The sequence below is a fragment of the Zalophus californianus genome, chromosome 1 (assembly GCF_009762305.2).
Source record: "Zalophus californianus isolate mZalCal1 chromosome 1, mZalCal1.pri.v2, whole genome shotgun sequence".
Taxonomy (NCBI): Eukaryota; Metazoa; Chordata; class Mammalia; order Carnivora; family Otariidae; genus Zalophus; species Zalophus californianus.
The window spans coordinates 105,819,479-105,844,219 of NC_045595.1; the positions used below are offsets into that span (position 1 = coordinate 105,819,479).

Genomic DNA, 24,741 nt, shown 5'->3' on the forward strand with positions numbered 1-24,741 from the left:
ATGACCTGAGCCGAAGGCAGACGCTTAACGACTGAGCCACCCACGCACCCCCATCACTTGCTTATTTTTGTTTTACTCATGATGTTCAGCTCTTTTATTCTAATAAAGCCTTCTAGTTCTCTGGGTTGGTGGAGGAAAATAATCATTTTATGTAAACTCTAGTGATGTTGCCATATCCTTTCAAGTATTTTTTCCTTCTTCCCATTGGCTAAATCCTTCAGAATGATAATCCTAAGTAATAGTGTTGGGACCAGCATGCTTGACTCATTAAATTAGGAATGAGAATACATCTAGTACTTAACACTTAATTAGCTGTTAGGTTGTCAGATACTTTTCTATATTAAATAAGTGCATGTGTGTTTTGCGGGAGGGGAATAAAATGTAAACTCCTCCCACCATTGTCTGCCCCCCATCTTACCTTGTTTTTGCTTTTGGTTTCATGTAATACAGTGTTGCTTTTACTCCATGATGAAAAATATCTGTTGACTCTACTATTTGCCAAACACTGAAAATAAATGCTGAAAATAAAACCATGAAAAAGACAAATCCTTGACTTATATGAGTATCTGGTCTAGCAAGTATTAGAGGAGGAACGAAGTCTTTGGTAATTCATTTTCTGCATGTCCATTTGATTATAAGTCTGGCACATTCCTAAAGAGAGAGAGAGAGAGAGAGTGTGTGTGTGTGTGTGTGTGTGTGCACACGCACGTGCCCCCTACTTGAGATATTTCCATGTAACAGTGATGCTCCTTGTGATTCTAGGGATCTTGATTCAGTGATGATGGGAGCAACAGAAAGAATGGGCTTTGGAATTAGGTCTCCTAGTTCTGCCACTTTAGATCTCTGTGCCCTTGACCATCTTAACCTCTGAACCTCAGTTTTCTTATCTGTCAAATGGGAATAGCAAGACCTACTTCAGAGTTTGTTGTGGAGATTAGAGGTGATGTGTGTGAAACACTCAGTGTCTGCTCGATAAATATTTTCAACTATTACTTCTACCTGTGGCTGGAAATTTACAAGTGTTAATATTGTTATTGCCATGATTACATGTTTTAACTTATGCCGTGGCTAGAATTCAGTTTCTTGACCCCCTGGTTTGGTGCTTTTTCTCCGGCCTTAATTTTATGTGCCATGGCTCAATTTCCCTCTTTCTTTCTGTCTCTTTCATTCTTCTGTATCCTAGTTGCTTCTATGTAGTTGCAGCCTCGGGGTGCATGCTGTGGACTATTAAAGTCTCACTATTATGAAGTACCAATATGAAAAGCTGCCTGTTACTGCTCCTGAAGACTCCAGCTCCCCTTTACAGTATTTGAGATGATAAAGGAATTTCCTTTAGTAGCTCTCAGAGGTGTGTCTCCATTTCCTAATGGATTATTTGAAACCAATAGCTGGAGATCTAATATCCATGAAGCCATGTTGTGAAAGATGCATATTGCATGGAAGTAATATTCTGCACAAGAGAGCAGAATACTTCGATGTTGTAAGCATCAAGAGTGGAGGTGGAAGAGCCCAGAGAGAAGCTTGGAGCTCACACAAAGGCCATTGTGTTCTCTAGGATGAGGGTCAAGATTACTTTCCTGGGTTCTTTTGAACACAGTGTTGCTGTACTTACTTAGTTCGTTTCCCAAGATTTATGTTGTGGCAAGAGTTTTATTAATTAGCTGAGTGATCTTGGACAAGCTATTTGACATCTCTCTGCCTTGAGTTCCTTAACTGTAAAATGGCAGTGATAACTAGCTCATAGGTAGTAAAGATTAGAAGAAATAATTCCTGAAACACATACTGCAATGTCGGACTGTAAATTGAGTAAGCACTCAATAAATGTTAATTATCTTTATTACCACCTGTAAATTTTCCAAGATGTCTTTATTACTGATTTTGAGGGTGATTATATGTCTGTACTAAGTTATTTTATGTTTTAAATTTTCATTAAAAATGACTGAAAAGAGGGTCACCTGGGTGGCTCAGTCGGTTAAACGTCTGACTCTTAATTTCAGCTCACGTCATCATCTCAGGGTCGTGAGATCAAGTCCCATGTGGGGCTCTGCACTCAGAGCAGAGTCCGCTTGGGATTCTCTCTCTCCCTCTGCCCCTCCCCCCGCTTACACACGTACATTCTTGCCTGCGCTCTCAAATAAATCTTAAAAAAATGACTGAAAAGCTTTACATGTAAGGTCAGGAACTTTCAGCTTTTCATTTTTGTTGTGTCTGCTTTTGTCAGTTAATAAATGCTAAGATTTTAGTAATGACTAGAATAAGCAATTGCAGAAAACCTATTCTGAAGAATATTTTTGATCGGAATAGAGGCATTTTCATCTGGTCAGGACTAGTCTCTTAGTAGCCCAAATATTTTATAAGATTGAGCACAGAGCAGCATGCCTGATGGGTACCTGATAGATTTTTTTTTTCTTGTGACCAAAGAATTGTCCAAAGTCTTCACTGCCTATCGAAGACCCCAATCCAGAATGCAGCACTAAATCTGAGAGGAATGGGGGGTACCCCTCTGTGAATCCTCTGGAGCAGGAGGAGGAGCAGTATCCCTAGAAGAAGTAGGAGTGCTGCTTCTGGAAGAAGGGAGGAACGGTGGGCCGGCGGGGAGCTGCCCTTGTCTGAGAGGGGAGAATGCTGTCGGAGGGCATTTGAGCCTTACTGGTTATCACGTGTCTTGGACTTCCCCTTTCCTTTGTTCAGTGGCAGGCCTCTCCAGTCTGCCTCCCTTGTTTATACATCTTTAATTAGATACTGAAATATCACCATTTGTCTGCAGAAAAATAGAAATAAAAATAAAACACCACACAAATGTCCATAGTTCATTGCTGAAGACAAGCGCTCTTGCCTGTGAACCATCCATAAGGACTTTCTCTCCGTGTGAGTTCACCCTGTTTTCTCTGATTTGATCCCTTATGAGCCTCCTTCAAATTTCAGAGGAAATCTGTCAGTTCCTGGGGCTAGAAAGGGGGGGAGCGTTTTAGTATCATGCTTCACTGATGACTCAGGCACTCCTGTCTTCTTACTTTAAGATAATTTCCTTGGGTTATATTTTCAGAGATTGAATTATTGGAACAAATGATATTTTAAAGATTTTATTTCTTTGAGAGAGACAGAACATGAGCAAGGAGGGAGGAGACAGAGGGAAAGGGAGACAGACTCCCCGCCGAGTGGGGAGCCTGACACAGGACTCAATCCCAGGACCCCGGGGTCACGACCAGAGCTGAAGGCAGACGCTTAACTGACTGAGCCACCCAGGTGCCCCTCTTTGCCACTTTTTATTTGCTTGTTTAGAACTGCTTTGAAGTAATTTCCTATTGCTGCCATAGCAAGTTATCAGAAATTTAGTGGCTTAAAGCAGCACAAATTTTTTCTCTTGCAGTTTTGGAGGTTATGATCTTACTGGGCTCTAATCAAGGTATCATTTGGGCTGCATTCTTAGGGGGGCCTCTAGGGGAGACCGTTTCCTTGTATTTCCCAGCTTCTAGAAGCCCCCTGCACTCCTTAGCTTGTGTTCCCTTGCTCCATCTCCACAGTCCCCAGCACATCATCTTCCAGTCTCTCTCTCTCACCGGCTCCTGCTTCCCCTGTCACATCTCTGCCTCACAACCACCCCTGTGATTACACTGGTTCCACCCAGTAATCCGGGATAATTCCCCCCTCGACATCCTGAACTTAATCACAGCCACAACGTCCCTTTTGTCCTCTAAGGTAATGTCTTCACATGTCCTGGCTTTAGTGTGTGGACATCTTTGGGGTTGGGGGGTGTTACTGTCTCCCACCACGTACTCTTTCTTCTCTTGTTCATCTCTCTCGAAATTTAACTCCTTCTTCAGGATTTTTCCCAAAAGCCACTTTCTAAAAGGAAGCATGTGGTAGTTTCCTTCAGTTTTCTCTTTCGACTCCTGTTAAATGTTGACTTTCTGAGATAATTTTCATTTCCCGTTTTCCTTTTCATTTCCATTTCCAAATTATTTGTACACATGTATGTCTCTCCCACTTAATTGCCATCTTGCTGAAGGACAGAGACTGTAGTTTATATCTTGAACTCCTAAATTTCCTCGAAGTTATGTAGTGGGGGAGGGGTGTAAGGATCTGCCTATGGGGAGTGTGAGCCATGGGTGTCTCTTTGTATGCACATTGAACATGTCTAATTGGATATACCCTGGAACTGGTGCTTAGAGTGAAAAAAGCAGGATATCCTCGTTTTTGGTAGTGGAAGCTAGAAGAGGCCTCTTGGTAAAAATAGCTTAAAATGTGAATCAAAACTTTGTAGTAATTAGTAGGAGTTGGAGGGGGAGTTTTCATTGAAAAACTATCTTGAAAAATATGCTGAAATTATAAAGGTATTTTATAACTAATAGATAATTTTTCAGTAATAAAGAACTAATGAAGTACATTTTGACCCAAATACATAAATGTAATTATTCATATTTCAGGGATAGTTTGCTTTCAAGTTGGTATCATGTGCCCTGATTTTCCAGCATGATTTTCTAAGTAATAAAACATCTTTTGCAGTATCTTACTGTTTCTTTTAAAATAGGCACAGAACCTATGTATTCCTCCACCCCCACCACTCCAATATCCTAAGGAAGGACTGGCATTATTTGGCAGTCCATCTGATATTCCAAAAGGAGTGGACTTTGCACTGTTTGAATCTGGCCAGTATTGGAAAATATTGGTTGAAAATAGATTATGGGCATATAACTGATATGAATATAAGAAAATTTCTGTAATAAATTTTATATTTTAAAAACATAATTTTTCAGCATTTTCCTTGGATTTTTGTAATTCACTTATTTCCTAATAATTACAAATTGAGACCACAGCTGTAGCAGGCCGACTGCAGGCCCTCCTGTCTTCAAGTTAAGATCTCAGATGTTTGTAAGCTGGGAGGTGCAGATAGCCGGACTTAATTACTTCCTCTTCGATGTTGTCAAAACGTCTTGTAGCTTTTTTTTTTTTAAGTTTATTTATTTATTTATTTATTTATTTATTTATTTAAGTAATCTCTACACCCAACATGGGGCTTGAACTTTAGGACCCCAGGATCAAGAGTTGCATGCTCCTCCAACTGAGCCAGCCAGGCACCCCACGTTTTGTAACTTTATGATTAGTTGTCTTTTCTGCTTTTCTCTTCTAGAAGGTGAACTTTTGGAGCACAGGGGCCAGGTCTTTTAAATTTTTGTTTCCTCAGTGCCTAACATGGGTACTTAATAAGTGCTTTTGGAAGTGAATTGACTCCTTCCTAGGAAGGGCTTATTTTTTAGTACATTACCCCAAACTCGTGGTCTTATCTGGATGTGTGAAGAAGAAGTGTTTTCCCTTTTATGTGCTATTCTATGCATCCTTAAGTCAGGCAGAACCTATTACTTAAGTTGAGTGAGTGAGTCATTTATTCATTTGTAGCCTATTTTCATCTTATTTTAATGATGCCGAAGAAAATAAAAACAAACTTTATAAATGTGGATATGATGCACATTACTGACTGTGCATGAATTTATTCAAAACTGATGGTAGTATTTTTAGGGTAACTCCTTTTGTTGTCTTTAATCTAAATCTAAGCATGTGGTGCTTCACTGAATTGACTTATATTTTGACTTTTCTCTGGATTAGATGGAATCCAGGCAAACATTCCTTCTAGTCTGCTTTCTTTTTTAAGTGTTAAACATAATCTTTATATATTTCAATTGAATTATTTCTTTTAATTTAAATTAAGAGACCCAGAGATCTCCCTAAGTAACATTTTGAGATCTCCCCTAAGTAACATTTCTTTGTTTGAGTCAACATGTGTTTAACCAGGTTTAGGGTAGGATGACTAAGAATCTTGGAACAAACTGATTTTCATGATCTAAATTGTTTGCTAGTATCTACAAGCTGATTAGGGATTCTTACCTTGGGATTCTTGGGTGTTTTCTCAGAGTCCATGAACTTCCTGAAAATTTGTGCTAGATTTATGTGCATATGTCTGCATAATTTTCCTGGGAGTGTGTTTACGGATATTATAATCTCAGTCGAACATATGGATTCTAAAACGTTAAGGACTTCTCACGTAAATGCCAATACTGTAATTATCCAGTTCTTCTGGTATAGTGTTTATACAACTGGACAAATACTAAAAACTGGCAATTGATGTTACATTGGTTGGCTTGCATCCTCTAAAAGGAAAGGTGAGGTTACATAAAAGGATGATTCCTCTTGTCTCTTAACTCCGCCTGGCCTGTCTCTAATTCATGTCACCTGGGTTCCTGTGACCCTTCTTTGACCCCTCTGATCCTCAGTCTGTGGGGCCCTTTTCTAGGCCATGGCAACCACAGCGCATAGTTCCGGGGACAGTGCTGAGCCCCACATAGACCCAGGATATACTGCCCTCTGCTAAATGTGTCTGCTTTTAATAATTAGTTTCTTTCTGATGCTTGGTTGTCATTTTTCATGTTTGTTGTTTCTAATGCAGTGAGTCTTTGGCCAGCATTCCAGCCTCCCCTCCAGTTCCCTTCAGTTCCTTGTTGGAGTGGGTGGCTTGCTGAGCTGGCATGTTCGGATTGGGTAGTGAGTGAGGCTCTGAGTGTGAGGGGGCCAACAGTGGAGTGAGTGCTTGGGGTTGGGAGCAGCTCTTCTGGATATTCAGTGCTCAGTTTCCCTTTTGGTGTTGAGTTCTGGAGGATCAGTGGGGCTGGGTGATAATTCTGTGTAAATGAAAGGCATATGCAAGGAGACTGTTAATTCCCTTGAAACTGTCACAGACTGAGCTGTTCTAGTGATTTCCTTCCTTGTCACTAAAGTATTGCTCTTTATACTTCAGTTAAAAAGGATTTGGGAACATTTTCTAAAATGACTGTAAGAAAGCTTAATTAAAGAAAGCTTTAAAAGAGTTAAAAATTCCATCGCTTGCTTTCTGTCATTGGGTGAGTGCTTCACTTGACGTGGCTGGTCCCCCTTTCTCTTGACTGTAGGTTGCCCCCAATGATGAAGCCGTGGTGACACTGCTGTGTGAGTGGGCGGTGAGCTGCAAACGGTCGGGCAAGCACAGGGCCATAGCTGTGGCAAAGCTCCTGGAGAAGAGGCAGGCGGAAATCGAGGCAGAGGTAGGTTCAGTTTTCTTTCTGCCATTGGAACGCCATCATTTAAAAATAAGTGTTTTGGAGAGGATTCTTTTTTCTTACTCATTATGCTATTTTTTTCCTCTATCTTCAAAGAAAAAAGGGAGAATGTACAAATTCACATAAGGACTACATAAAGGATCCCTTTCAGTTGATGAAGCCAATAATTTATATTCTGGACTAATTTAGAATTGTATCTTTTAAAATAAAACTTCAACATCTGAGTTATTTATTTGTTTGTTTAAAACATTTTATTTAACAGAGAGAGAATGAGCACAAGCACAAGCAGGGGGAGCGACAGAGGGAGAGGGAGAAGCAGACTCCCCGCTGAGCAGGGAGCCCGATGTGGGGCTCGATCCCAGCACCCCGGAATCATGACCTGAGCCGAAGGCTGACGCTTAACTGACTGAGCCCCCCAGGCGCCCCTAACATCTGATTTAGAACAAAGACCTCTCCCAAATGAGGTTGAGATACACATGCACATATATATGTTTTGTATTATACACACACACACATATATATACACACACACATATCACACACATACACGGAAATGTATATAGTATACACCAACTATTTGAATTTTAAATCTACATAATACTTTAGTGGATCTGGAAATATTTTCTTTCTTTTTTTTTTTTTAAAGATTTTATTTATTTATTTGACAGAGACACAGCTACAGAGGGAAAACAAGCAGGGGGAGTGGGAGAGGGAGAAGCAGGCTTCCCGCGGAGCAGGGAGCCCAATGCGGGGCTCAATCCCAGGACCCCAGGATCATGACCTGAGCCGAAGGCAAACGCTTAACGACTGAGCCACCCAGGAGCCCCTGGGAATATTTTCTTGAGGCAGTTCTGATTTTGAGATTACAGATACCAATTTGTATTAGTTCTGAGATTGTATTTTGGCCCCAGAGAGAGCATTTAAAGCCTCGGAAGTGGATTATGAAGGAAAAAACAAAAAACAAAGCTAACTTGATAAACGTTAGCTTTTGTTGAAGAGAAAGTTTTTCAGCCAGCCCCCTTATCTGTCTGTGAGATCTGGAGGGCTGGCCATGAGGAAGGCTGTATGTGGTGTGAGTGGCCCACCCTCTCTCTGCCCCACCCAGACCGCTGCAGGGCGCCCTCCTCTCTGCTCCTTGCTCCTCACAGCAGCGACCATCATCTTTTCAAACTGGAAGCAGATCATGTTGTCCCCTTATGCAGACTCCTGATGGCTCCTTACTGTGTCCACAGAGCCTTGTATGGGCCTCCCTGGACCGCCTTTCCCTCCTTGTCTCAATATTTTTCCCCTGGGTCACAGCTGCAGCCGCCTTGGCCCTCCTGTACCTCCAGCACCGCAAACCAGCTTCTGCCTTGGGACCTTGGTCTTGCTCTTCCTACTGGGTGGCACACTGCTCCCCAGTCTTCACATGGCCAGTTTCTTTCTGCCATTCCTAGTTTAGGAAATGTGGCTTTCTAGCATTCCTAGCTCAACATGTGTCACCTCCTCAGGAAGATCCTGCGTCACCCACCCTTCAAGCGCCCTTTCTCACAGCACTCTGTTTTCCTCTCCTTGTTGGCTTATTGTTTACTGCCTGCCTACCACCCTCTAGAATGTAAGCTTGACAACAGGGATCTTGCCTGCCCTGTTCAATGTTATGTCTCTGGCACCCAGAATAGTGTTCAGTGCATAGTTGATGCTCAGAAAATGTTGTATGAATGGATGAGAACTTAGCTGGTTCTCTCTTACTGATAATACTCTTTCCTGCGAAGCTCTTAAAAAATGAAACAGGAAGAATATATCTATAGACATCTCTCTTCTCCTGTGGGGAGAGTACTATTCACCAAATAAAAAGGATCACATTGTTCGACTTGGGGCTTGAAGATACTGGGTTAAGTAAGGTATGAAACACATGACCCATTTTACAATGTGCAGTTTAGGAAAGGTGTTTCATTGCTTTTTTTTCTATGAATAGATAGATCTGTGAATTGCAATGAGTAAACTTTAGTAAGTTGAATTTCTCAAATTTAATTGCTCCTTCTGAGTTGTTGTGTCACACAGGCATCCCTTCTTCCAGTGTGTTCTAGGAACACACACACAGTCACTTTTGGAAGAGGCTCACACAGATGACTTTGTAATTTTAATAGGTGTAAATGTATCCACATCTAAAAAATGTATTCTCTCAGGGTGTTTAAGATAATTGATTGTTATTGAACCATCACCATTTTCAAAATTTGACTTTCGTGAAGAGAGGATGGATTAGGGAAGTAATATCTTAATGTAATAATATATTAATATTAAAGAATAGACAATGAAAATGGGACGGTCAAAGGGATATGAAAAAGAATAGAAAACGGTTCTGATTGCTTTTGAACTGTTTCTTTTCTGGTCTAGTAAATTCTGTCTTGAATGCAACTTCTCTAGATCTATGTTTCATCAACTATGGAGATTCCACAGGTTCTAAGAGATCCTAACTGGTGAAGTATGATGAGTGAAAGAATCTTATCAGAGGCATTATGTTCACTTTCTCATTTGACATCACACTTCCCAACACCCCCTGCACACACTTGTAAATACACTCACCTAGCAAGAACAAACACAAAAGCATCAAACTCCATAATAACATGCCCACAAGTTTCTCAGGGGAAGTGTATACAGTTAGTTAAGCATGAGCTATTTAAAAATGAAGACAACTTTGAGTTATTTTTAGCAGTTTTGCATAGGGATAATGAGTAGTTTATTGTACTATGGTATATATTCGGTGGATAGTTATAACGTGGAGAGTTTATAATTTACATGAATAATGTTTTCCATGGGTGTCCTTGGAAATCATTTGAATTGTTCTGGGGTAGTTTTCCCTAACTTTGAGAAATTATATTTACCTATGACGTATAGCTCTCAAATAAGTACAGAAATCTCAACTAATTTTGCATGTTTTTTTTTTCTGACAATTTAAATGTTAATAAAAAACTAACAAATTCATGATCCATTGTGGCTACATTGCCCTCTGTAATTAACTGTGCTTGTTTATTTTTAATCTTAGAGATGTGGTGAGTCAGAGGTATTAGATGAGAAGGAGTCAATTTCTTCAGCCTCTCTTGCTGGATCTAGTTTGCCTGTTTTCCAGAATGTTCTACTAAGGTTTTTAGATACACAGGCCCCCTCATTATGTAAGTAAAGTTCTTTGCTTCTGGATCTTAAATAAGAGATTGGAGCTAATTCTTAACTCTCTTTCTTCCTTATTTGCATCTTAAGAGTTCTTGGTGATGAATATAATGTACGTTTTACTGAGTAAAATTTTGTTGTTTTTAATGGAGATTTCTATGCAATTTTAAAATTAGGTGAGCTGCAAAGACTTCAAAATTTCCAGAGTTTTAAAAATAAGTCACCTCATTCTCCAATATTTGGTGGTCTAGTTTTCTCTTTCTAGATCTTTCTTACCAAAATAGAGGAGCTAAGGCCCTCTGATGTTTCACTGTTTAAATCACTATTGTGATTAGGAATTTTCTCTTTTTGCACTGTTTTCAAAATTTCTCATTTTACAACTCCTGATAAAAAAGGGAAAAGTCAAAAAAAGTACTTTATAACCAGGTCCTTGATGTAAGGAAATACTTTGTGCAGATGGCTGGCTGCTCGCCTATACTCTATGGGATGTTCTGTCATCTCCCATTCTTCTGTCTTTTATTCTATTGTTTGTGGGGAGTCAAGGGTTTGGGGATTATAAGCCCAGCAGGCTTATACTGTAAACTGATGCTTAAAAAATTCATTTGTGTGTGCTTAGCGGTCTTGGTCTTATTCTGAGGCTTTCATGTGACAAAGTACAGCAAGGCGAGTCTTTGGGTAGATAGTGCTGAAACAATAGAAAATGGCATAAAGTGAAAAGTGGTAGGAAGGGGAGAAAATGCATGGAGGGGGTGGGAGGGACAGGTTTGTTGTGAAGAAGGAGGTAAAGCAGCAGGAAATAGATACTGCTTCTGATTCCTCTGAGAAGGCCCTCGTTTTGGGTTGAACGATGCTTGGGGATGAGGTTCCTTAAGTGACTTGGTGGCTGTTCTAGGCTAGGGGGAGAGCTGGAGCCACACTGATGGTTGCAAGGTGTAGGCAGCTGTGGTGAAACACGGAAGAGGAAGCAGAAAAATGGAGGACAGAAGAGATCCTAGGGAGTAGAAAATACATGGTCAGGAGTGGAAGTTAGCTGCTCTAACTTCTCTTGTATTTCTGTATTTCCGGAGGAGATGGATACACATTTGTCCTCTGTGTTCCTCAGCCTGTCCCCACTCCTGTTTGTTCTTTGGGAAGCCCTTCCTCCTCTCTGCCTCTGCTTGTTCTGGATCCCATTTCCTGCTGTCAGAGCTGTGTTAGTTCTCTGTGTAGATGTTGTGCGTCCCTGACTTCTGTGGTGGACGACAGCAAATGCTAGGGCTTAAGTGTTAGGGAAGGCGCTTCATGTTCCCTCGATCCATCTGTTATGTCTCTGTTGGTGTTTGCAAGCATGATGGTAGCAGGTGCCGAGCTTTGAAGGGTTGCTCTTAACATTTTTTAATCTCTCTCAAGGGTACAAAGTTTCAGAGTGCAGCTGCAGTATTAAAAGTCGTAACGTGAGTTAAATAGACTGGCTACGAACTGAGAAAGACTGCAGAGCTCCATCTTTGTGCCTTTTTGTCTTGCACCTTCCCTCTTTCTTTCTAGTGGATCCCATGCAGTAGTATTTTCAAGTACCTTTTGAACTGTTTTATTATAAAGTGTCCTTTGAAAGGTACACACGCATACCTCACAAATATACAGACACTCTCAAGCTATGAAAACAAGTCATGAGCTATTTTAATAGTATAAATCAGAGAAAGCAGTTTGGCTCTGCCTTTTTTTTTTTTCCTTACCTGAAATTTTGTGTATTTCTATTATTACTTAAGTGGTTGCTCATTTGTCAGGGACCACTATCTTGAAACTTGAAATTGTGCTTAGCACACTGGATACTATTTTTCAAGTACAGAGGGACAGTCGTGTGCTTGTTCTGCACAAAATGCTTGCACCTCATAGTACATTTTCTAATAACTCTTCTGTGTAAAAAAAAAAAAAGACAATATTGTTAAGACTTCCCCTCCTCTTTTTTTTTTATATTTGCTTTTTTAAAAAAATTTATTAGAGCGAGCATGAATGGGGAGGGGGGGAAAGAGGGAAGAGCAGGGGAGAAGCAGACCTTCCCTCTCCTGCCGAGCAGGGAGCCCGACATGGGGCTTGATCCCAGGACCCTGAGATCATGACCTGAGCTGAAGGCAGACGCTTAACCAACTGAGCCATCCAGGCGCCCCTTGTTAAGTCTTCCTATTTGTTCCCCCCCCCCCCCCACTGTATCAAGGGGACTGATTGTTTTGTTTCTATGTAGCGGATCCAAACAGTGAATGTGAAAAGGTGGAATTTGTGAATCTGGTGCTGCTCTTCTGTGAGTTCATCCGGCATGATGTCTTTTCTCATGATGCATACATGTGCACCCTCATATCGCGAGGAGACTTGTCAGTCACTGCCTCAACCCGACCACGGTCGCCAGCGGGAGAAAATGTGGATGAACACTACCCAAAGGACCATGACATGAAAATGGAGGTATGGCCCTGGGAGTGGTGCCCCAGCCCTGAAAACAACACTCAGCTGGGAAACCCCTTTGAGAGGATTGTTTGGTGGTGGAAGGGTGATTGCATTTTAATTGTATTCTCCTGTTAGAGAACTCATTTATCTCTACTCCTCACTAATGGGGAAAAAAAGAAGGGATATATCCATTCCAGAATTTTCTTTTGAATACTCAAACTATTAATGAAAAGATTTGACAGTCCATAACATTTTTTATTGGACAAGAATTATATGCTTCCAATTTTATGTATTTCTAATTTCCGGTTTTTCTTTAATGTTGTGCCTTAAAATCAGACTGATTTTGGCCTAAAGTTCCATTCTAAGGAACATCTTTTCCTCTATTATCCATTGCTCTGTCTTTCCTACAAAATGGGAAATACTGTTTTGATCATAGCACATCATATTTTCATTTCAATTGAAAACTCAAATGTGGAATTGTTCTTTTCAACAAATTATTTTATACTGTGAGTATGACTTTATAATTTTCTGCCAATTTCTGGTGTTTTGGACATTGTTCTTGATACTTAAAGAAGTTTTCAAGGCAGAAAGCATGGAGGTGGTAAAAGGAAACAGTGGAAAATGGTGAGAGCTTGTGGAGGTTCCTTAAAATCAAGCCTCATGATGGTTCTGTGAGAGCTTAAGCATATGCTGTGATGATATTTTTTAAAACACTGGTTATCCTTGTAATTGAAAGACCTGGCATTAGAGTTACATGTGTGGATTCATAGTTTGTGTTCTTAAGATTTGGTGATCAAATAGTGCGGGAATTTAAAAAATTATTTCCTTGATGTAAATACTGTTTCCAAATTTGTCCACAGAGGTTATAAAAGGCTAAAAAACTAAAGTTACTTTACCTGTTTATGCTTCTTTTGTTTCTGTTTCTTCCTTTCTATTCTTGGATATCGAGGTATCTTATTGGGTGTACTCTCAGATTTTTCTAAGAAAAGTTGGTGAGCGCGTGACTGGGAATAGCCTAAAGAAAGGAGGGACATTATGGCCGGTTTGTTTAATGTTTTTAAGTTTGTGGGCTCTTTCCTTCAACTATCATGAAAGGTAAAATCTCATGAGGATAAAGAATGTGACTTTGCAAAGCAAGTGCATGTCTTAAAACTTCTCTTTTTTGGGGAAAAATGGATACTAGGGAGAGAAAAGACCTAGGGTGGTTAAAAACATCACTGTCATATTTTAGCTTCAGTTTTTTCATGAACTACAAAATTTACAGTGTCACTTTCTTTCTCTGGTAATTATCAGGAACAGACTATAATGGCGCATATGGGCATTGACTCAGGAACTACTAATATTTTTGATGAAGTAGACAAGAATGACTTTAAAACTGACTTTGGTTCGGAATTTCCAGTAGGTTCAACCTTCAAATTCTTATTGACTATTAACCCCTCTTCCCCACCCCTCTCCCAGCTTGTCTCCATCCTTCTGTTCCTTGCCCCACATACTGGAATGACTTGTGTCCCTGTGATGTAAATGTGATCCTACCATATTCCTTTTTAGGGTACAGTAACTCATCTTGTACAATTGTCTCATTTCAGTTCATCCTTAGTTTTAGTTGCATTGTCTCTTTTGTAGAGTAGAACACTCCTGTCCTCCTAGTTGACTGTGACTATTTTGTTCATCTTGAGACCATCATCTCTCAGGAATAGATGAATAGTTTCATCATGACAGTCCATGTTGATGTGCTATGTATGTGTTCAGTTTCTAAATAATAGCTTTCCTGGCTCTGGACTTGTTATGCTTTTTCTACTTTATCTCCATATAATTATAGTATTTTCTTCCTTATGGATCTCAGTGAGGTGCTTTATAAAAAATACTGTTTGGGGTACTGACTAAAACTTTTATATCTGTTACTCATTAGGTTTGTTAATTATTTCTGTGTATATGTTTTTGTAGGAAATGTAACCCTGTGAGGAAACACTTAACCTATGAGTCTGATGTTGTCTCTGGTCCTCTGGGAAGTGTAGCTTTGCACGATTCTTACACGTGTGGTTGTCATTTTCGCATCTTCAAAATGGGAGATGATGTTGATAGTTTCCTACTAATCTTAATATGAATTTTGTGGAAATTAGCAACAGTTTCTTTATTTTCTTTATATATTTTCTCAGTGTTTAAAGAAGGAAGAGATAGTGTAGGAGTGTCTTATGTGTTTGGAGCTCTGGTATGTAGCGCTGTGTTTTGGTGTTGCTCTCTTTCATTTACAATCTCCAACATTTATTTTACATGACTTAGATTTTTTCTCCCATGCCTGGAGAATCCTGTGAGAATGCCAACCCTTCCTTGGGCAGAAGAATGTCGGTTAATGGTGAGAAGTTGCTTAAGAGAGAAAAACCCAGGGAGCTAATTTTTCCATCTAATTATGACCTTCTGCGACACCTGCAGTATGCAACCCATTTTCCCATACCTCTGGTAAGTCACAGCTTTGATCAGTTGGCAGCCTTGATTGTTTCATTATAAGATCATTAACCATCAACTGTTCTACTTGCCTGAGTAATACATATGAAAGCAGGTGAGTTTTTCATTTACTGCTTCTTTTGTTATAATTATGATTGTATAGCATATGTACAGTTGTAGTTCAAATTTGTGATGGGATACTACTGGCTAGCTAGAATTAATGGAATTTTCTAGGTTATTATCTTTTTATCAAGAGCATATGAGTGACTGCAAATGACATCTAAATGTGTTTTCCTACTTCATTTGAAACTCATTTACTGAGTAGCTTTTATGTGCACTGTATTGTGGTACGTACTTGGTATTATACAGATGAATGAGAATTTTAGGACACAGGAAAGATGAATAAGATAGGAGGGAGACAAATGTGAAATGATACACACTAAAATAAATGCAATAATTTAGTAAAAACCCAAGTGCCTACTGGAAGGTGAACTGTTTGACATTCCTGGGTCTCTTCCACTCTCAAAGAATAAATATTGGAGGGGAGAGAGAGCATCTGATTGCAAAGTTGGGTAAGGCTTCATAGAGGAGGTTGTATATGACATGGACTTGGATTTCAATCTAATGAATTTAAGAATTGAATAGCATATGAGAAATACCGGGAAATTTAGTGTTTGACTCATAACAAGTGATGTGCTTTTTACTAAAGGGAAACAAGATTGGTTTTTTGATATTAATGAAAATTGGGCGAAATCTGTAAATGTGTTTATATTTTTAGGTTTATCTTTTTTCCTGGGATTTTAAGAGAAATTTTAATGAGCCTTTTTTTTTTTTTGCATGCTATTTTATTATTTTAACAGCAGTGTAATTGTGACATATATATAATGTTCTGGATATCTTTGAGAAGTTCTCTGCAAACTAAATATTTTCTTAATTTTTAACTTTTGTTATTTTGGAACTTTCCCCCCCAAAATTTTTTTACATGTATTTTTTATTACAATTAAGAATCTTCTTTTTAATGTCAGTTTTTCTGCCCAGGACTGTGTCAAAAGTTGTCCCAATTCTTTCTTGCTCATCACTGGCTGAATAAATTTTTTTTTTTTTGCTTTACCTGTACATATGACTCATTTCCAACATAATGGAATAATCTCACTGTGCATTTAGGGCAATAGAAAGGATAGCCTGATATTTTAGAGATGTATCCTGAAGAATTTATGGATGAATATTATAATGTCTGGGATTGGTCTTAAAATAGTTGGCATCAAAAGGGGGGGGCAGGATATTGAAGTCTGGAGTTCAGTTAACACTTAATGGACCAATGTTAATTTCCTACTTTTGGCAAATGTATCATGGTGTTGTAAGCCATTAACATTAGGGCTAATGGGATGAAAGGTATATGGGGACTTGCTGTACTATCTATGTACCTTTTCTGTAAATCTTAAAGTATTCCAAAGTAAAAATTTAAATAAAAAGGAGAGGGGTAATAAAGCAAATAGGGCAAAATGTTGAATATGGTTGAAATTGGTTGAGGATTCTGTGTTCTTCTCTTGGATAGGCAGAGCTTTGCTCGCCTCCCTCTCCCATGTGTCTTGGTGTGCACCCAAGCACAGACATCTCTATTCTGTTGTTCATGTGATCCTTGTCTACACAGTCATTCCCAGCATGTAGCATTCTAAAGATTGTCCACCTCCTTAGAGGAAGGAGCATGAATGATTTCTGGTGATTAAGTCTCTCATGATGGATTATGACATAACTGTAATGCAATCATAACACAACTGCTGGAAAATATATGTTGTAGGATATAATTTTTTAATAGCCTTCTATCACCAGTTGTCCTAGGCCTCCCTTTACTCTGAGTGTCATTTGGAATAAAACATCATCAAGGGGAAATGAACGTATATACTAATGTAACATTGACATTAGGAATGCTGTAGAGAGTCTGGTTCTCTTCCTTAATAAAGAGGGAAAATTTGACTAACGTATCATGCATGAATGTGAGAAGCATATAAGAATATGATTGAAAAAAAAAATTGCTCCCTCCCACCCCCCTTTCTATCTTCACTCACACTTAGTGAAGACCAAGGAGAGAAGACTAATGGGGACTTGACCAAAAGATTCAGGAAAAGCAACTAGTAGTTTCACATATGCTCATATGAATCATGTCTTGATCTGCCGGTCAGTAAAAATACGTTAGACCATCAGCAAGCACAGGTTCTAGCGGGCTGGCATTTCAGCAGATACGTGATGCTGAGGGGGGTTCCTGTCATGACCACTAGCTAGCTAGAATTTGTCCGGGACTCACCATGGTAGAAGTGTGATAGGCACTTTTTTTGGGTGCATTTTCTCATATATTACTCTCTTCAAACTCAGAAGATACTGAAATTGTACACCAGAATTTTCTTGGGTTCAAGCTTCAGAAAATAATTCTTCTCAATACAGAACTAAAAATGACTCTGGAATCAAACTCGTTTTGTTAGTTTCCAGGAATACCTTCCCTCCCTCCCCCCCCCCCCCCCCCCCCCCCCGCCCTGTCTCTTTCTTTCTTTCCACAGATGGGAAAGTTTATTAAAGTGAAAAGTACACTCTTGAGATACAAGAGTGGGTGAGCTCAAGAGAGCTGCCAGGAACACCATTTCTTAATCACTGCAGCTAATGCAAATGTATTACCAATTGTTGCAATACAGGCTTTTGCTATTGAAATGAAGCCCGCCTCCCCAAGTCTCAGGTATCATTACCTAAACTTTTCAATTTTCTTTTTCCCAAATAAGTCTTTTATTTTATACCATCTCTCGAGCCCTTTCTGCATTACTGGCAGTAGAGAGAATTTGATCTAAGGGTTGTGACCCTGAGAACTGGAGTCCCCCATTCTTTAAATTGCAGGCCCCATGTGGGGTCAGACTCAGACATGGCGCCAATCAGCCCAGCATGTGCTGTGTTCCCTGCAAGGTCTTGCTGTGTGTATATCTGGCATGTCTATTTTAAGGCCATTTGACTAGTACTGTTTTTCCATATCTTTGATGTGAGTTTTTAGTTCCAAAACAGTACTTTCAAGCAGTCAGTGTAGTTTAACAACTTGCTTGAAAATGTTGTAGGGTCTGTTTCATGTTACTACAAAATAAGGAATCACTGAATTTGTCATTACTTAGGGTAGAAAGTCTTTATTTATAACCTACTGATAGAATGTAAGTATATAAATACATTAAAAACTACCCATGTATTTCCAAGCCTTTTTAGAAGTAAACAGTTTTATTTACTGTGTTACAAAACAATTAGATATTAAAAATCAGAGTAATGAGCTAAAAGGATACCATCTTTAAAATGATGGATTAAAAATAAATCAGGCACAGGTGGTTTCATGTAAAAATCGGCTGGACTTTTTTTGGTATGATCTAAATGGTTTTATTTAAATTGTGTTGCATATTTTTATCAAGAAGTCAGTTCCCGGTATTTAAATGAATACCTCACAAATGCCTTTGAGTCTGTCATAAAAGTCCTTGAGATTTCAAGGATAGTGCAAGGTTTTACATTGGTTCAACAGCATCTTTTAGTTTTTTTGTACAAATATTTGGGTTAAGGATCATTAACAACCACAAGAGTACTGCTTGGCTTACATTTAGAAACAGTTTCTCAGTAAACCAGGCCACATATGCTAGCTGTCCTTTTTACTTAGGCTCTTTGCTCTCTTTCCCATAGAGGCAGGAAGTGATAGCATGAGAAATCCCATATTTTATGCACTGTTTTCACCATTTGATTTTTCTTTTGGAGCCTTGGTCTCCTTATGTGAAGCAAAAGTCTTGGTAACTGTTAAGCGGAATGCTTTTGAGAGGTGATAGTACAAGACAGGATCAAAACACAGGTTTGACACAGCAAGGAGCAGTGTGGCCTCTTTGGCTTTGAATAGTGAAATCCTGGTTGGGCAATCAGATATTACCTCTGTCTGGCTCAGGGTGTATGGGATTCGGACAATGTGATACGGAACAAAACATATGATGTAGCCTGTAGTCACTAAAAGGATGTTGATGAGGGCTTTTTTCACATATGGATAATTTTCATTATCTTTGTTTCTGTAGAGTTGTCGAATTACAAGGCAGTTAGATATTAAAATGATGGCTGAGAAATTTAAAAATATTGCCACACATATGAAATTTGTCAGCAAATGCCAGTTTCTGCCAAAATCCCTTTTGAATTCCATGCATCCCACATTTGGCTTCTCCTCGATGTCTCTGATGGGAATCATCATGTTGGGCACTGTTATAAGAAGAACCATTAGCCACACCACGGTCGATATCATTTTGGCAAATCCAGGTTCTTGGATCCGATAAATCTTGGAGCTGTATGTCAACTGAAGACAGCGATCAATGCTGACAAATGCTAAGAAGATAATTGATAAGTACATATTAATGTAGATGAGGCAGGCTGTCACTTGGCAGTGGAAAATCTTCAGCTTCCAGGGTGCCACACCCAAGTCGACAACGATTTTTACTGGTAATGCCAGAGTCAGCAGGAAATCAGCCGTAAGCAAATTAATTAAGTATATGCTTACACACCTGTGATTTGTGTTATTCTGTATAAAAGCCCAGGTTGCAAAACCACTTCCAATAATTCCAACAAGAAACACTAAATAAAAAAAATATGTGAATGGCTCCAGATCTCTGTAAACTGGGCAGAAGATAGAACTGTTTGTCATCTTGAGGGGAAGTAAGGATGACTCTGTTAAAAAAAAAAAAATCCAAAGAATCTGTTTAAAAAAAGGGGTGGGAGAAGGAGGTTAGTAATTAAAATTAGAAATGATTTTCTTTAAAAACATCTGTACTCATAACACCTGGGTCACAATTTTTCTGATTTTTAGATAGAATTTTATTGGTGAAACATCATAGATTGTAAGGAGGCCTGGGTTTTCCATGGTCTGATTTCATGATTTTGGGAAATCCCATATAGGTTTGCTTTTTTGACATCACACTTTTGCATTCTGATAGCTCTTTTGTTACCACTTGGGTTGGAAGGTAGTTTGCAGAGGAGATAAGTGAACTGAAATTCTGAGAAACAGACAGAGAGGAAATGAAGGTAAAATGGTTTGGTTGTGGCTGAGCCTAGGAGGTTTCAGTGAGGCTTCCTGGCTTGCTGTTTTCATAGATTGACAAGAGCTCCTCATGCTGGAGGAACCTAGGCTGAGCGGGGAGGTAACGGGGGACAGAAAATTGTCCTGAAATTTAGAGGTAGGCGTTTCATTGTGTCAGGTACCAGAGTGTGTTCACAATCACCATTGCATTTCATTTTTCTGTTCAGCAGAAAGAATTGAAGGGTTAGAATCTGGCTTGAATTGATGCTTATTCCTTCCTTTTCCTCACTCCATTCCCTAGTGACCTAGGCCTGTGATGTCCAGTATGTGGCCACATGTGACTACTGAGCACTTGAAATGACAGCCACTTTGACAGCCAAATTGACGTGGGCTGTAAATGCAAAATATGCACCAGGTTTTAAAGATTTTTTTAGGAAAGACTATAAAGATAATACAACTAGTAAAAGTGCACTATTTTGTACAATAGTACAATTAGTAAAATATCTCCATATTTTTTGTATTCAGCATATGTTTAAATGATATTTCTGATATTAGGTTAAATATATGGTTAAAATTAATTTCTCCTGTTTCTTTCTGCTTTTTCAAATGCAGCTACTGGATAATTTTAAAGTACCTCTGTGGTTTGTTTTCTCTTTCTGGTAAACAGTGCTTGTATAGATGTTTCTCTGTCAGTGTTTTTGAGAAATTTGACCACAAATGTATTTTAAAGGCTTCTAGAACAAGAATATATGATCATTGGTTACAGAATTCTCAAAGAGAAACTCAGTTATCTTAGTATGAAAACATCTAACTATAATACTTATTTTCTTTCACTATAGGTTTGAGGCAGTTAAGCCCAAAAGTCTAAGACATATCCTTAGAACCATTGTGACTGATACTGATAATGACAAAATCTTGTCAATGTTCCCTCCAAATCTGGAACATAAGTGTAAGTTAAACCAATTGGGCTTCATTTATTCTCTTTGACCTGGTCCAAACTAATGCTCTTAGGGCCACAGATATATCTTTTTGGTGCTGCTTCTTGGTGTGCACTCTCCTCATGCATATTAAACACCTTCCTTTAGTTTTAAAGACCAGAAGATTTTGTGTTTTAGGAGAAAAAAACCTGATACACAACTTAAAAACTGTGAATCTGGGTGACTGGGTGGCTCATTCCGTTGAGCAGCTGCCTTTGGCTCAGGTCATGATCTTAGAGTCCTGGGATAGAGCCCAGCATCAGGCTCCCTCCTCAGCGGGGAGTCGGCTTCTCCCTCTGCCCCTCCCCCTACTTGTGTTCACATGCACACCCTCTCTCTCAAAAATAAATAAATAAAATCTTTAAAAAAAAATAGCAAATCTTAATTATAGTGGCTAAGAAGGCCAAATAAGCCCATTCTCTGAAACCTCCCTTTAAAATTGAAACAACAACAACACCTTTTGAAGCCTTTCTGATCAATTATTAATTCTGATTATTTAATGATCCACTGTATACACCTTGGGATGAAACACTGTAAGCAGATTAATAAGGCAGAAGTACATAAAACTTTATAAATTAAAGTGTCATTTAAAAGGGTACATGTCCTTCCTCTTTCCCAACTTGAGATAGGACTTAGGGTTCATGCATAATTCATTCTGCACTAAACTTAATGAAAATAATTGAGTACTTACTTTGTGTCTGGCACTGTGCTAAGTACTTTACAGGTACTTATTTAACCTCTCATCATTCTTACCACATAGGTGTTATTATCCCTACTTTACAAATGAGAAAACTGTGGCAAAATGAGGTTAAATAACACCCAAGGTTATATAGTTGTTAAATTATAGAGCCAAGATTCCAGCTCAGGCAGTCTGATCTCAGAAGCTATGTTCAAAACCACTCTAGAGCTCTTTCTCAGTAATAGTAATAATCATGGTGATGGTGATGATAATAACTTTTATAGCAGCCAGCCTTACTAAGTGCTTACTATGTGGCAGGAACTATATTCTAGGCAATTTTTATGTAAAAGAGCAGAAAGAAAATATTAGTTCCTAACTTTTCCTTTAAATACTAATGAGAGAGGTTCAGACTTCAAGTATTTTGATGTTTCATTTTACTGTATATATATTTAAAACCCAGACCTAGGTTCTGTCTTTTAAATCTAAACCTCCCTTACTTTCAAAGTTCCCATGACCTAGTTGCTTCAAACCATCCCTACTGTTTTTATCTTAATTCCCTAGATTAGTGGTATCTCTACTGTGCTGTGAACTGCTCCTTCCTGCCTTTGAACTCTTGGTTGTGATAAAATTTGGGGAATCATAGAACTTTAAGGGTGGAGGGAACTTTTATTGATAGCATCTAGTCCAAGTCTCAGATAAGTTGAGGAGACTGGGGTCTGGCACTTGGATGTTGCTCAAGGTTTTCCAGCTTGTAAGAACAGGCTAGAATCTGACCCCATTGATCATTTTTAGGCTTTCTGCCCCTATCCTTCCTATATCCAAATCCTTCCTATCTTAAAATGCCTGGAATAAGCTCTTTGTGTCTGAAGTCTACTCCAGGCTTCACTGACTTCTTAGGACTCTGTTTTTTGGATAGTAACCATTTATTTGAACCTTGGCATTCTGACCATCCTTTTCTTCTCGGGGTCAAAAGCTAGTGTTGCTGTAAATTGATCATCATCTCCCTCTCCCACCTTAGCTCATTGTTCCTTTACCAGGTGCTAGGATTTTGGCTTAGCTGTTGTATTTCTAATGTTACATGATAATAATTAACATAATACTGTGTTTTTTTTTTTAAGTGTTCCTATTGCTCATACAATTATACAATAAAGTCTCATTTTATAGATGAATATATGGTAAAGAGGAGGATTAGAAAATTTTCATCAGTTAATAATCTCTATAACTAGAACTGGCCATATATACCACTTATGGGTAATTTATTTAAAAATAATTACAGCATAACTATTTATTTGATGATGCTTGAGATTCCTGTAGTGCCTTGCACTTGCTTTTCATGAACCTCAGTCTAGATTGCAATGAAAAACTAATCTCTTCATTTAAGATTTTTGGTATGTTGATTAGAGGTTAAACTATACTATAATAGCATTTTGTGTTCTCTATCACAAATTTGAAAACCAAGTGCTTGATAAATTTTTTGTCAACCAATTATTTAGCCTGTGAAAATTTGAGGTGCTGCGGCAAAAATCAAGAAAAGATTTCAAGTGTCTCCTTTGTTTGGGATAGAGTGCCCATTGCTTAGAAAATAAATACACTTATTAGATTTTTTTTTTAAATGAAAGTCACAATAGAATGTTCTTGAAATTATCATTTTTGTGGAGGGAAGTCATTTCAAATCTGTTGTGCCCTGTTGTAAAGACCTACAACATGGTGTTTATCCATTCTGTTATAAAATATAAAATTGAGTTACTGAATAGTTATGCTCCCCTATAAGTAAGTATTCAGTTTTGAATAAATTAAACTTTTTTTTTTTTGAGAGGAGTGGAGGGGGTTATCAGATAGAAGAAAATTATAGTACAGTTTATAGTGAGAATCTATTTAGAATTTAATAATTGGTACCCTCTTACAAGCAGCCTTATTACACATTGGCATTCCCAACTTACATGTTTTAAACACCGAATATCACAGCTTCCCCTTAGATGGAAAGATATTTGAATATATCAAGTACTTAAAAAGACCTACCTGGGGGTATATTCTCTGAGCCACCACGGGCTCGCTGCAGGTCTTCAGAGAACCATGAGTTAGCTGTCTGGCCTCCGCAAGAGCACTAGCAGCTCCATTGCAGGAAGGTTGGCTGTACTAAAAATTTCCTTTCCTTTTTGTGTGGTTTTAAAGTGTTGCATATTGACGTAGATGAAACTGTGGTTTGTAAATAGTTTAACTGTATGAAAGTCTCGCCAAGAGGTTCAATTTTGTGTGTGCTTTCTTTTGTATGTTTGTGTATTCTTTTAGAGGAAAGATTTTTTTGGTCCATTATAGTGCCTAGCATTTTTTTTTAAAAGCATCCAAGATATGTTTTCCATCATAATGATTTTAAAGAACATCACTTTTTGTGCCTTGAAAGGGGTTATGAGTTAAATATATTAGGTCTTTAAGCAGAATTTCTTAAGTATACATACTGACACCCACCAGCTTTTTGAAGTTATAATTAAGACAATTGTTGGCAGTTTGGGTTCTGCTGAGACCTCTGTTAATAAAGAAAAGATGTGATTTAACATAGTCTGGTAAAGATCATGTTTTATTTATCTTTATTCTTTTTTCATTGTGGAAAAATCTGGAAGTATAAACAGAAGAAGAAAATTATATGCACAGAGATAATTACTGTTAACAGTTTTGGTACATAAATTGGCACAAATTTCGGCACAGATTTTAAAATTTTTCTATGTGTGTGCACACTCACTAAAATGTTGTTATATTGTGTGTGCTGTTGTATAGTTGTAATTTTTTCTTTTAAAGATATATCGGATCTGTTTCTCTAAGTTAACAAGAGTAGGCCTGCCATGAGTATTTGTCAGTTTGGCCCAAACTGCTTAATGAATTGAGCCTGGTATTTAGTAATTAATAGATTGTATGTAAAGGGACCGTCCTGTGTATTTAAAT

General features: G+C 38.5%; 2 protein-coding genes across 6 annotated transcripts in view; one reads left to right on the forward strand and one right to left on the reverse strand.

Moving 5' to 3' along the window:
- MED12L (mediator complex subunit 12L) overlaps positions 1-24,741 on the forward strand; it is a 316,798-nt gene that overhangs the window by 83,191 nt on the left and 208,866 nt on the right. For 3 of the 4 annotated variants that reach the window (XM_027583927.2, XM_035727727.1, XM_027583928.2), the window contains 5 exons: positions 6,942-7,073; positions 10,111-10,237; positions 12,451-12,665; positions 13,941-14,045; positions 14,928-15,104. In XM_027583927.2, coding sequence (XP_027439728.1) covers positions 6,942-7,073; positions 10,111-10,237; positions 12,451-12,665; positions 13,941-14,045; positions 14,928-15,104 — 756 coding nt within the window. The remainder of the gene's footprint in view (positions 1-6,941; positions 7,074-10,110; positions 10,238-12,450; positions 12,666-13,940; positions 14,046-14,927; positions 15,105-24,741) is intronic. The other variant, XM_027583929.2, reaches the window with a different exon arrangement.
- Positions 18,232-23,934, reverse strand: GPR171 (G protein-coupled receptor 171). 2 transcript variants are annotated; one of them, XM_027583939.2, is made up of 2 exons: positions 23,824-23,934; positions 18,232-19,827 (listed from the first exon to the last, which is right to left on the reverse strand). In XM_027583939.2, exon 2 carries the CDS (start codon positions 19,774-19,776, stop codon positions 18,817-18,819), a length of 960 nt encoding a protein of 319 aa, XP_027439740.1. In that variant the 5' UTR covers positions 19,777-19,827; positions 23,824-23,934; the 3' UTR covers positions 18,232-18,816. The 2 variants fall into 2 exon arrangements, with proteins under 2 accessions (XP_027439740.1, XP_027439741.1); XM_027583940.2 differs by having other exon boundaries at positions 18,232-19,799; positions 23,824-23,930.

Excerpts from the sequence above, each read along its gene's own strand:
- GPR171 (XM_027583939.2), bottom strand. The coding sequence starts at position 19,776 with ATGACAAACAGTTCTATCTTCTGCCCAGTTTACAGAGATCTGGAGCCA.